Source organism: Microcaecilia unicolor, chromosome 13 (genome assembly GCF_901765095.1).
Source record: "Microcaecilia unicolor chromosome 13, aMicUni1.1, whole genome shotgun sequence".
Classification (NCBI taxonomy): Eukaryota; Metazoa; Chordata; class Amphibia; order Gymnophiona; family Siphonopidae; genus Microcaecilia; species Microcaecilia unicolor.
The window spans coordinates 59,682,208-59,695,898 of record NC_044043.1 but is presented as its reverse complement, the minus strand read 5'-3'; the positions used below and the strand labels follow the sequence as shown (position 1 = coordinate 59,695,898).

The 13,691-nt window shown below is 49.9% G+C and overlaps 1 protein-coding gene across 2 annotated transcripts in view; it reads right to left on the bottom strand.

The window, feature by feature from the left end:
• Positions 1 to 13,691, bottom strand: part of KIAA0100 (KIAA0100 ortholog) — a 144,726-nt gene that overhangs the window by 61,744 nt on the left and 69,291 nt on the right. For both annotated transcript variants that reach the window (XM_030222080.1, XM_030222081.1), the window contains exons 15-20: positions 11,638 to 11,843; positions 9,905 to 10,994; positions 8,947 to 9,138; positions 8,308 to 8,510; positions 8,107 to 8,225; positions 599 to 819 (exon numbers count right to left, since the gene is read on the bottom strand). In XM_030222080.1, the coding sequence (XP_030077940.1) occupies positions 599 to 819; positions 8,107 to 8,225; positions 8,308 to 8,510; positions 8,947 to 9,138; positions 9,905 to 10,994; positions 11,638 to 11,843 (2,031 nt within the window). The remainder of the gene's footprint in view (positions 1 to 598; positions 820 to 8,106; positions 8,226 to 8,307; positions 8,511 to 8,946; positions 9,139 to 9,904; positions 10,995 to 11,637; positions 11,844 to 13,691) is intronic.

Here is a 13,691-nt window from a genome sequence, read left to right as displayed (position 1 = left end):
AAAACAAGGCTGCAATCCAAATAGAAGATGCGATCTGTTTGGTCTTGCGCAGTAGGCAGGAAGGTGTGCACAAATGCACTGCACAATCTTCCAAAGGCTTCCAGAAAGCTGCTGGGAAACTCTCCATGCTGAGCTTGGTTGGATGACATCACCCATAAGTGGCAGTATAATGTCTTGCTTATCCTTGGAGAAACATGCTTCTCTTGTCCTAATCACTAACTACAGGTTAGGCCTGGAATGGAGATCTAATACGCCTTGTGACAGAATCGGTTCTCCCTCTCCCCAGGAGTCAAGGTCTGTTATGGCAAGGTCTGGTTTTGATGAAAGAACCGGGACATCAAAATAAGCACGAATCTAAATACACCGTATGCTGGAGCCAGACAGCACCAACTCAACTCAGACCAAAATTTCTTAGAAATGCAAAATCCTGATAATGAATGCTGTTTCCCAAGAGATGACAAGCATCAGTTAGAGATGTGGTAACAACTTATAGAGTACTACACAGAGCAGGAGCTCTGGCAGTTTTCTGTGGAGGACAAAATGTCCATCAGAATATAAATTGTAACTGTATAGAGACGCTCCTACCCTCAGAACTTACCTGGGCTGGCCTGTGTCAGGTCCATGATGATGGACAGATTCAGGTTTTCAGATCGAAAGGCCCGGTATGAGTCATGGGGTGGACTTGATGAGAATTCCGATATGAACTTTGGGGAGCACAGCACCACAGAATGGTGATCATGGGGATTACCATGGCAAAGCCATTGAAGGTCAAAAGTCATCCAGAGATCAGGCAGGTGCAGAAAGCAGCAATCATCATACCTGTCATGGAAGACATTTAGATTTATTTATTTTGATAATTTACAGTAACATGAAGATATATTCAAACACAACTAATTCAGTATTTTCAGGTCCAACAGCTTTTCATATTTCCAGCCAAAATGTTTACAATAATTAAAAAAGAAAAAAAAACACATGGAATGATTCACCCAGGCTTTTCTCCCAGTCTTTATTTCTAGGAAAAGACCTTAATTAAGCCCATATTGTGTCTTCAAGCATTCCTGTCCCCACATCTGCTAATGTTAAAACATTCTCAAATGTCATCCTATGCAATAATCCATGAAATGGTAGCACAAGGAGACCAAGGCCATGGTTAGCATGAGAGCCTACAGGATCATGTTAACTCTAGAATCTCTCACGGATCTTCAGCTTTAACATAAAAATAGCTCTTTATGATAATACTTTTGCTCATGCTTTCTGGCAATGCAGTAAGATATATGTGTCTTGGGCAAAATTAATAGGTATCTGGGGAACTTATTAGGAAGACACATTGTACCTAAATCCATGGGGATACTATTTAATTACTCTGCACATTATGAGGTTTCAAGGAAAGATTCTCAATTATTCCTTAGCAAAGCATCTTTTTGGCACTGGTGGAATAAGTTACATACATTAATGTTGTGGGAATCAAGAGATGCTCACAAATCCCCTAGGAAACAAAAAGTGTTTTTGCTTATTTGGAATAGTTATAGCCAATCCTTGTCATCCAAACCATGTAGTTTGGTGCTAAATGGTTTTCAGATTAGGGTAGCGGATGGTAGGAGTTCTTATGTACATTTGAGGCTACAGAGGGAGGAAGGGTATAGGAAGGAATGGGATATAAGTATTTGTTGCGTTTATGATGGAGGGATGATGGGGGTTATAGGGCGTTTATGATGGAGGGATGATGGGGGTTATAGGAGTCAAAACCTTCATTCATCCAGTATTGTGTTGTATAGGGTATGATACATACCTGTAGCAGTTGTTCTCCGAGGACAGCAGGCTGATTGTTCTCACGACTGGGTGACGTCCGCGGCAGCCCCCACCAACCGGAAATAAGCTTCGCGGGACGGTCAGCACGCAGGGCACGCCCACCGCGCATGCGCGGCCGTCTTCCCGCCCGTGCGCGACCGCTCCCGCCAGTTGAATGACTAGCAAAAAGTATGAAACACACAACTCCAAAGGGGAGGAGGGAGGGTAGGTGAGAACAATCAGCCTGCTGTCCTCGGAGAACAACTGCTACAGGTATGTATCATACCCTTTCTCCGAGGACAAGCAGGCTGCTTGTTCTCACGACTGGGGTATCCCTAGCTCTCAGGCTCACTCAAAACAAGAACCCAGGTCAATTAAACCTCGCAACGGCGAGGGTATAACAGAAATTGACCTACGAAGAACAACTAACTGAGAGTGCAGCCTGACCAGAATAAATTCGGGTCCTGGAGGGTGGAGTTGGATTTACACCCCAAACAGATTCTGCAGCACCGACTGCCCGAACCGACTGTCGCGTCGGGTATCCTGCTGGAGGCAGTAATGAGATGTGAATGTGTGGACAGATGACCACGTCGCAGCCTTGCAGATCTCTTCAATAGTGGCTGACTTCAAGTGGGCCACTGACGCTGCCATGGCTCGGACACTATGAGCCGTGACATGACCCTCAAGAGTCAGCCCAGCCTGGGCGTAAGTGAAGGAAATGCAATCTGCTAGCCAATTAGAGATGGTGCGTTTCCCGACAGCGACCCCTAGCCTGTTAGGGTCGAAAGAAACAAACAATTGGGCGGACTGTCTGTTGGGCTGTGTCCGCTCCAAGTAGAAGGCCAATACTCTCTTGCAGTCCAATGTGTGCAACTGACGTTCAGCAGGGCGGGTATGCGGCCTGGGGAAGAATGTTGGCAAGACAATTGACTGGTTAAGATGGAACTCCGACACCACCTTCGGCAGGAACTTTGGGTGGGTGCGGAGCACTACTCTGTTGTGATGAAATTTGGTATATGGAGCATGAGCTACTAGGGCTTGAAGCTCACTGACCCTACGAGCTGAAGTAACTGCCACCAAGAAAATGACCTTCCAGGTCAAGTACTTCAGATGGCAGGTATTCAGTGGCTCAAAAGGAGGTTTCATCAGCTGGGTGAGGACGACGTTGAGATCCCATGACACAACAGGAGGCTTGATAGGGGGCTTTGACAAAAGCAAGCCTCTCATGAATCGAACGACTAAAGGCTCTCCAGAGATGGCTTTTCCTTCCACACGATAATGGTAAGCACTAATCGCACTAAGGTGATTCCTTACTGAGTTGGTCTTGAGGCCAGACTCTGATAAGTGCAGAAGGTATTCAAGCAGGTTCTGTGCAGGGCAAGAACGAGGTTCTAGGGCCATGCTCTCACACCACATGACAAACCTCCTCCACTTGAAAAAGTAACTCTTTTTAGTGGAATCCTTCCTAGAGGCAAGCAAGACCCGGGAGACACCCTCAGACAGACCCAACGCAGTGAAGTCTACGCCCTCAACATCCAGGCCGTGAGAGCCAGAGACTGAAGGTTGGGGTGCAGCAACGCTCCGTCGTTCTGCGAAATGAGAGTCGGAAAACACTCCAATCTCCACGGTTCTTCGGAGGACAACTCCAGAAGAAGAGGGAACCAGATCTGACGGGGCCAAAAGGGCGCGATCAGAATCATGGTGCCGCGGTCTTGCTTGAGCTTCAGTAAGGTCTTCCCCACCAAAGGTATGGGAGGATAAGCATACAGGAGGCCGGTCCCCCAATGGAGGAGAAAGGCATCCGACGCTAGCCTGCCGTGTGCCTGAAGTCTGGAACAGAACAGAGGCAGCTTGTGGTTGGTCTGAGAGGCGAAAAGGTCCACCGAGGGGGTGCCCCACGCTCGGAAGATCTTGCGTACCACTCTGGCATGGAGCGACCACTCGTGCGGTTGCATGACTCTGCTCAGTCTGTCGGCCAGACTGTTGTTTACGCCTGCCAGGTACGTGGCTTGGAGGAGCATGCCGAACCGACACGCCCAACGCCACATCCCGACGGCCTCCTGGCACAGGGGGCGAGATCCGGTGCCCCCCTGCTTGTTGACGTAATACATTGCAACCTGATTGTCTGTCCGAATTTGGATAATTTGACAGGACAGCCGATCTCTGAAAGCCTTCAGTGCGTTCCAGATCGCTCGGAGCTCCAGGAGGTTGATCTGCAGATCCTTTTCCTGGAGGGACCACAGACCCTGAGTGTGGAGCCCATCGACATGGGCTCCCCACCCCAGGCGAGATGCATCCGTCGTCAGCACTTTCGTGGGCTGCGGAATTTGGAATGGGCGTCCCAGGATCAAATTGGTCCGGATGGTCCACCAGAGCAGTGAAGTGCGGCAACTGGTGGAGAGGCGGATGACATCTTCTAGATTCCCGGTGGCCTGGAACCACTGGGAAGCTAGGGTCCATTGAGCAGATCTCATGTGAAGACGAGCCATGGGAGTCACATGAACTGTGGAGGCCATATGACCCAGAAGTCTCAACATCTGCCGAGCTGTGATCTGCTGAGACGCTCTGGTCTGCGAAGCCAGGGTCAAGAGATTGGTGGCCCTCGCTTCGGGAAGGTAGGCCTGAGCTGTCTGGGAATTCAGCAGCGCTCCTATGAATTCCAGAGACTGAGTTGGCTGGAGATGGGACTTTGGGTAATTTATCACAAACCCCAGCAGCTCCAGAAGTTGGATAGTGCACTGCATGGACCGGAGGGCTCCTGCCTCCGAGGTGTTCTTGACCAGCCAATCGTCGAGATATGGGAACACGTGCACTCCCAGCTTGCGTAGATAGGCCGCTACCACCACGAGGCACTTGGTAAACACTCGTGGGGCAGAGGCGAGCCCAAAGGGCAGCACACAATACTGAAAGTGCCGTGCGCCCAGTCGGAATCTGAGATACTGCCTGTGAGCTGGCAGAATCGGGATGTGAGTGTATGCGTCCTTTAAATCCAGGGAACATAGCCAATCGTTTTTCTGAATCATTGGCAGAAGGGTGCCCAAGGAAAGCATCCTGAACTTTTCTTTGACCAGGAATTTGTTCAGGCCTCTCAGGTCTAGGATGGGACGCATCCCCCCTGTTTTCTTTTCCACAAGGAAGTACCTGGAATAGAATCCCTGCCCTTCCTGCCCGGGTGGTACGGGCTCGACCGCATTGGCGCTGAGAAGGGCGGAGAGTTCCTCTGCAAGTACCTGCTTGTGAAGGGAGCTGAAAGACTGAGCTCCCGGAGGACAATTTGGAGGCAGGGATGCCAAATTTAGGGCGTATCCGCACCGCACTATTTGGAGAACCCACTGGTCGGAGGTTATGAGAGGCCACCTTTGGTGAAAAATTTTTAACCTCCCTCCGACCGGCAGATCGTCCGGTACGGACACTTGTAGGGCGGCTATGTTCCCGTGGATCCAGTCAAAAGCCCGTCCCCGGCTTTTGCTGTGGAGGCGCAGGGGGCTGCTTAGGCGCACGCTGTTGACGAGAACGAGCGCGCTGGGGCTGTCCCTGTGCCTGACGAGGCCTTCGGGCCGGCTGGTTGTACCTACGCTTTGCAAAAGAATAGGGTGCAGCCTGCCGTGCCCGGGAAAAACGCCCACCCGTGGGGGCGGGTGCTGAAGGCGCCCGGTGGGAGAGCTTGTCGAGAGCGGTTTCCCGCTGATGCAGTTGGTCCACCATCTGCTCGACCTTCTCACCGAAAATGTTATCCCCCCGGCAAGGGACGTCAGCCAGTCTCTGCTGGGTGCGGTTGTCCAGGTCAGAGGCACGCAGCCATGAGAGCCTGCGCATCACTATACCTTGGGCCGCAGCACGAGATGCCACGTCACAGGTGTCAAAAATCCCCCTGGACAGGAACTTTCTGCACGCCTTCAGCTGCCTGACCACCTCCTGATAAGGCCTGGACTGCTCCGGCGGGAGCTTATCGACCAGGTCCGCCAGCTGTTGCACATTGGTCCGCATGTGGATGCTCATATAGAGCAGGTAAGATTGGATGCGGGTCACGAGCATGGAGGATTGGTAGGCCTTCCTCCCAAATGAGTCCAGAGTGCGAGACTCCCGCCCCGGGGGCGCCGAGGCGGTATCCCTCGAACTCCGTGCCCTCTTGAGAGCAGAATCCACGACCGCTGAGTCATGGGGCAACTGGGGCCGCATGAGCTCTGGGTCAGAGTGGATCCTGTACTGGGACTCTGCTTTCTTGGGAATGGTGGGATTAGTTAGTGGTCGCACCCAGTTCCGGAGCAGCGTCTCCTTCAGGACATTGTGCAGCGGTACCGTGGAGGACTCTCTAGGTGGTGATGGATAGTCGAGGACCTCGAGCATCTCGGCCCTCGGCTCTTCCACAGAGACCACGGGAAAGGGAATGCTTATAGACATATCCCGCACAAAGGAGGCAAAGGAGAGACTCTCAGGAGGTGAGAGCTTCCTCTCCGGTGACGGCGTGGGGTCCGAGGGAAGGCCTGTAGACTCCTCGGAGGAGAAATATCTCGGGTCCTCCTCTTCCCCCCACGAGTCCTCGTCCTCGGTATCGGACATTAGCTCATGTAGCTGAGTCCGGTACCGGGCCCGGCTCGACGTCGAGGCACCAAGGTCTCGGTGTCGTCGAGCGGTGGACTCCCGCGCCGGCGGGGACGGAGCTCCCTCCATCGACGTCGACGGGGACTCCACCTGCGTGGCTGTCGAGACCGGCACCGCAAGCGGCGGCGGTGTCGACTGCCCCGGCGCCGGGCTAGAGCTCGCCGGCGCCACAGTCATCGGCGCCGGGGGTGCTCAGGATCCCCGGAAGGATGGCTCTGAGGCACTCGTCCAGGCCCGCTGCCGGGAAAGGCGGTGGGGCCGGTAAGGGTGTCGGTGCCGGAAGCTGCTGGGGGCCAGGAGATGGCACCGAGGTGCCGGAACCCCGACGCGTCGGTACCTCCACCACCGACGGAGATCTCTCCTCTCTGCGATGACGCTTCGGCGTCGACTCCTCTTCAGGGTGCACCGAGGGCTCCCGGTGACGGCGCTTCTTGTCTTTTTTCCGGTGCCCGTCACCGGTGCCGGAGGGCATGGAGGAGGAGGAGGTCGATCCCCCTCGGTCTCGGGGTACCGGGTCCGACAGGGTTCGGTCCCGTGGCTCACGAGTTGAGGGAGTGACCGGGGCCGACTGCCCACGCGGTCTCTCTACCCCACTCTCGCCGGCGGACCGGCGGGCCGACGGGACCTGTTCTCCTGGGGTCGCTGCCATCGGTGCCGATGTCTCGGGCATCGATACCGGTACCGAAGAACCGGCCTTCGATACCGATGCCGTCGAGGTCGACGTCGAGGGGCCGGCGCAAGTTCCAAAAAGACGGTCCCGCAGAACTTGCCTCGCAACCTGAGTCCGTTTCCGGAGACCGAGACACAAAACGCACGACTTGAGATTGTGCTCCGGCCCGAGGCACTGGAGGCACCAAGCGTGGGTGTCGGTCTGCGAGATCGGCCGGCCGCAGCGACCACACTTTTTAAATCCACTCGGGACCTTCGAGGACATCGACGGAAAAATCGCGTCGGCGAAGTCAAAGTCGGCAATGGTGGCTAAAATCACACCACGAAAATTGTAACCGACCGAGCGGCCACTAGGCCGCAACGAGGCGTCCCCGCTAGAAAGCGAGGGAAAAGAAGGAGCGCGTGCTCCACACGCGCAAAATTCTCTTTTTTTTTTTTTTTTTTTTTTTTTTTAAAAGAGAAAGAAGAAAAAGAAGAGGCCGAACAGGCCAAAAGCGACGATCCGCGTAAACGCGGTCGAAAAAATCCGGCGGCTGAAACGAGAGAGAGGGGAAAACACAACTCTCTCAGTCGCGGAAAAAAAGTAACTGGCGGGAGCGGTCGCGCACGGGCGGGAAGACGGCCGCGCATGCGCGGTGGGCGTGCCCTGCGTGCTGACCGTCCCGCGAAGCTTATTTCCGGTTGGTGGGGGCTGCCGCGGACGTCACCCAGTCGTGAGAACAAGCAGCCTGCTTGTCCTCGGAGAAATTGTCTATATACTATAGTGTATTTTATGGGTGTTGGGGAGGAGGGACTGTGTGGGGGACAAACATCAGCGAAAAAATGTATTGTACTTACTGCTTTTGTTTCGTATTATTGCAATTTTGTTTAATAAAAATAATATAAAATAAAAATAGCTGTTATTATCCCTTTCTATTCTAAACATTCACCTCATGGTGCATAGCAGTTATGATGGCCCTTGTTCTCAGTTACATCGATCTCACAGCTCATGGCAACTGTAACAGACCTACTCCCAGTCATGCTCACCCCACAAAGCACAGTACTCACTTGGAGGCAGTGCGGACATTGATGTCTAGGTGTCCCCTAAAGACAAATTGTCCAGGATTCCAGTTGAACATGAGCTTGTTCCATTCCCAGTGAAGATTCTCAGTGGTGTTATATGGGTCCTACAAGACAGCACCATGAGACTGTAACATGGAGGGCCCTGCAGCTCTCTGCAGTTTCACATAGTAAACTAGTGCTCTTTACCTCTGTGGCCAGTTGGTGAAGGTTAGCATGGTCAATATCCATGTTCCAGCGTCCATGAAAAAGGAGACGACTCTTATCCCACCAAGGCAGAAGAGGGCTTGGATCTACTGTGGGCTTGGAAAGAAGGTCAACAGACTGACCAACCAGAGTCCAAGCTGGGTCCCAGCATGGACCCCACACTATGGTGTACAAGGAAATCTCTGCTGCAGAAAAGGAAAAATTATACAGAATAATTTTCATTCTCATATAACATACCCCCAGGCCCAACTTCCCACTACTAAGTGTTATCAGGTCACCCCCTTGCCTGCTGCAGTTCAGTTATAGACTGACAAGGGCCTCACAACAGTTTTGGCAAGGCTGCAGAGTCGTGTCTCAAGTTGTAGCAAACATGTACAATGTTAGTGCTAGGGCTATGGTAAGCCCAGAACCTCACCATCATTCTCCATAGGACACTTAATATCGTCAGAACTTTGCTCAATTGGTACTTGTATGTTTCAGTTAAGAACATGGAGCTTAGTGAGCTAAAGTCACACATAAAAGTATTATGTCTGGTAGTCCCTGGCTTTGTATCCTAGGATCCTAGCTGGTATGTAAATACAGGCTATAGCTTAGGAAAGAGCATTTTTGGAGTTCACTTACAATGAAAGTCATGGTAAAACTTTAACGGTGGCATATTCCTTTCCACAGAGACATTTCTCCAAGGTGCCTCAAGCTCCAGGGTCTGCTGGTAGCGTGCGCAAGACTGTCCATGCTGCTCAGTCCCAATCAGCCTCCCTGTTATCTTCCAGTCCTTGATCTCAAAGAGATAGCGAGGATAATCTCGGATACGCACTGAAAAAGGAAACACAACAGCAGTTGCACACAACACATACATGCACTCCAACTGAAGGACATACCTGCAGTTATGCACACTTATGTGTTCCAGCTAAGGACACATCAGTAGTCATATACATGCTGTCATTGGTGATGAAAACCTGTAATTGGTAGTGCTTTGAACTGTTGTCCAAGAAAAAAATACTGCACATGAATTAATTGAATTTTTTTAACTGTAACTAGAAGAAGGAACCCCACATGCACCAAAAGGTCCTGTCTTACTTAACAGTTCCTCTGAACAAACACCCAGGGAATGCAATCCCCTCACTAGTTACCAAGGAATCCTTTTCTAAACGCGAGCACCACTAGGTGCCAGTAAGACTAACACCCCTGTAGTGGGAAATCCTCTTCCTCAGACTCAAGGGCAGAAACCCTGAAAAGCATCTGCATTAAGGGCACTGAAGTAGAGAAGACCAGATATACCATTTTATAGACATTTAAAGTCTAACCTCATAATGTTAAATCCCAAGAACGAACATCATGGAGGTATATGTTGTTCTAAAAGAGCCTGGCTGATAGAACACAGCTCAATCTAAGGTCTCAGAGGGGAAAATGTGCGGCAAAAGTCCAAAGCAAGATTTGCTACAGTTATGAGACTATTTCCAGAGTCCTATAAGAGAATGCCTTCCCCTATGATAAAAGGCTAGCCCTCAGCTCTCAGTTATGTCCCAGAACTCCCTTACATCCCCCTCCTCCAACGCTCCCAATCAAACAGAAGACTCACCAAAGAAAGTGCTCATGTTGCATTTCACCATCCGGCACCACTGGATAACCAGCTCCAATCCCTCAGCTGGAAAAGGGCTCACATCATCTATATCCTTCATTTGCTCCAGGACCTGCTCCACCCCATGAAAGGTCTCATCAGCCAGTGCCACCAACTCCAGATCAGAGACTGTCCAGGTCAGTAGTGCCTTCCTCATGGGAGTGTTGGCATAGAGGCGGCGTGAGCGCTGAATATAAATCTCAATGTTTTTCTTCTCCAGTGAGTCATAAAGCTCTTCAATCTTGCGGGCAGGCAGCAGTTCTCCATGCTGCTTACGCAATGCTGTAACCTTGGCATCCAGCAGCCGAACCCGTTTTGCACTCTCTTTACTTTCATCCTTCATCAGCTCATAGTTATCACGCAATTTCACCTCAAAGATGTCATCTAGGAAGACCCAAGAGAACTGTTTGACTTTGATGAGAAGATCAGGTGGTAGAGGCCCTAAGCCCTTGCTTGGCACCCGATGGAGACCCTTTAGCCATTTCTGCACACCAATGGCTTTGTCTAGGGTCTTGGAAAAGTCATATTGATTGGGGAACTCAATGGAAACACTGTTAATGGAGAATGCCCACACTCGGTTCCTCAAGGTCTTCAATGTGGGAAATGGGCTCCGGTGCAAAATCATTTCCTCCAGTTCCTCTAGCATCTGCACCTCCAGTCCCCTGAAAGAAAAGATGTCATTGCCATCAAAGTTGGCTGTCAGCTCTGGGGTCTGAACCTGAAGAGAACCACAGTGCCGGCTCAGACAGACACTCTGAGCAGCCACACTGATGCAACTATTCTCTGAGAATGTGACATCTAGCCTTACTGAGGTCAGCTCCAATGTTAGCAGGAGCACCTTCGTATTTGTGCTCAGCTGTGGGCTGCCATCCATCTCCACACGGTTCTCCAAATTTTCACCATTCTTGTGGTTGAGACTAGACACTGTGTTCCTCCTCCCCAAGCTTGTTAGCAGTGGATCAATGCACTGTAATATAGACAGCATGTGCTCATACAGGTACATATGATTCCAGGGACTCCAGTGTACTTCCAAATGTTGACCACACTGCACCTGAACAGAGAAATATGCATCAAACTCTCCTGTCACATGAACTGTGATGGTCTGAAGTCTTATCAATGCCTGCCCATCCCTAATTGGAGGAGGAGGAGTAACCTAGTGGTTAGTGCAGTGGACTTTGATCCTGGGGAACTGATTTCGATTCCCACTGCAGCTCCTTGTGACTCTGGGCACATCACTTAACCCTCCATTGCCCCTGGTACAAAATAAGTACCTGAATATATGTAAACTGTTTTGAATGTAGTTGCAAAAACCTCAGAAAGGTGGTATATCAAGTCCCATTTCCCTTTCCCTAATTTCAGGTTATTAAGAGAATAGAGACGGATTTTCACACAATATTTTAGAGAATGAAGTCAATCCAGGCAAATAAGAAGAATCCTCATTTAAAACTCCAATGTAATGTTTTAATAGTTTGGAAAACCTTGTTATACACTACCCTGAACAAAGTATAAAATGAGGACGAAGCAAGACAGAGAACCTATACCTTAACCTGTTTTATGCTTTGATGCAGATGTGAATTCAGAGACCAGAAATCACAACTTACAGAGAGGCCAAAGGTCACAACCAGAAGTCAGATGCAGAAAATTAAGACCAGACAGCATGAGAGGCAAAAGAGTGAGTCAAGTCAGAATTGTACCTGCAATGATTGGATACTACTGTGATAAGTCAGAGAGAGGGTAGAGACCCAAAGGACTGGCTCCAAAATATCAGAAGCACTGCAACACAGCTGCATCTTCTCAGTTATAGACTTCACTAATGTGAGCACCATGCCTTCCAAGTCAACCTGGGTGCTCTCAGCACTACCACAGACACTTAGTGCATCTATTCTCATCCCAGACGCACCTAGAAACATACAGAAAGGGAGTTAGAGATACATCACTCTTATCACTGTTGCATTTCACTTCTGAATTGGCTTCTTGTTTACTCAAAAATGAATCCACTATCTCATCCCACCTTGATGGCTGTCATTTTATGATCCTTTACTATCCATAACCTCTACTCCTCCAAAGTTACTGCCTATTAGTTATATCATTTACAAGCACTTCCCCTCCTGACACATCTCTGGAAATGTCTCCTCTCTGACACCCACAATTCTGCTGTTTTTCAAACACCAGTTAAACTCTGTTTTCTGTACCTTCGACTTCATTTAATCTGTTATTTTTGCTAATTCATTATCTATGGTAAATACTTATACAGTGGTGGAAATAAGTATTTGATCCCTTGCTGATTTTGTAAGTTTGCCCACTGACAAAGACATGAGCAGCCCATAATTGAAGGGTAGGTTATTAGTAACAGTGAGAGATAGCACATCACAAATTAAATCCGGAAAATCACATTGTGGAAAGTATATGAATTTATTTGCATTCTGCAGAGGGAAATAAGTATTTAATCCCTCTGGCAAACAAGACCTAATACTTGGTGGCAAAACCCTTGTTGGCAAGCACAGCGGTCAGACGTCTTCTGTAGTTGATGATGAGGTTTGCACACATGTCAGGAGGAATTTTGGTCCACTCCTCTTTGCAGATCATCTCTAAATCATTAAGAGTTCTGGGCTGTCGCTTGGCAACTCGCAGCTTCAGCTCCCTCCATAAGTTTTCAATGGGATTAAGGTCTGGTGACTGGCTAGGCCACTCCATGACCCTAATGTGCTTCTTCCTGAGCCACTCCTTTGTTGCCTTGGCTGTATGTTTTGGGTCATTGTCGTGCTGGAAGACCCAGCCACGACCCATTTTTAAGGCCCTGGCGGAGGGAAGGAGGTTGTCACTCAGAATTGTACGGTACATGGCCCCATCCATTCTCCCATTGATGCGGTGAAGTAGTCCTGTGCCCTTAGCAGAGAAACACCCCCAAAACATAACATTTCCACCTCCATGCTTGACAGTGGGGATGGTGTTCTTTGGGTCATAGGCAGCATTTCTCTTCCTCCAAACACGGCGAGTTGAGTTCATGCCAAAGAGCTCAATTTTTGTCTCATCTGACCACAGCACCTTCTCCCAATCACTCTCGGCATCATCCAGGTGTTCACTGGCAAACTTCAGACGGGCCGTCACATGTGCCTTCCGGAGCAGGGGGACCTTGCGGGCACTGCAGGATTGCAATCCGTTATGTCGTAATGTGTTACCAATGGTTTTCGTGGTGACAGTGGTCCCAGCTGCCTTGAGATCATTGACAAGTTCCCCCCTTGTAGTTGTAGGCTGATTTCTAACCTTCCTCATGATCAAGGATACCCCACGAGGTGAGATTTTGCGTGGAGCCCCAGATCTTTGTCGATTGACAGTCATTTTGTACTTCTTCCATTTTCTTACTATGGCACCAACAGTTGTCTCCTTCTCGCCCAGCGTCTTACTGATGGTTTGTAGCCCATTCCAGCCTTGTGCAAGTGTATGATCTTGTCCCTGACATCCTTAGACAGCTCCTTGCTCTTGGCCATTTTGTAGAGGTTAGAGTCTGACTGATTCACTGAGTCTGTGGACAGGTGTCTTTCATACAGGTGACCATTGCCGACAGCTGTCTGTCATGCAGGTAACGAGTTGATTTGGAGCATCTACCTGGTCTGTAGGGGCCAGATCTCTTACTGGTTGGTGGGGGATCAAATACTTATTTCCCTCTGCAGAATGCAAATAAATTCATATACTTTCCACAATGTGATTTTCCGGATTTAATTTGTGATGTGCTATCTCTCACTGTTAC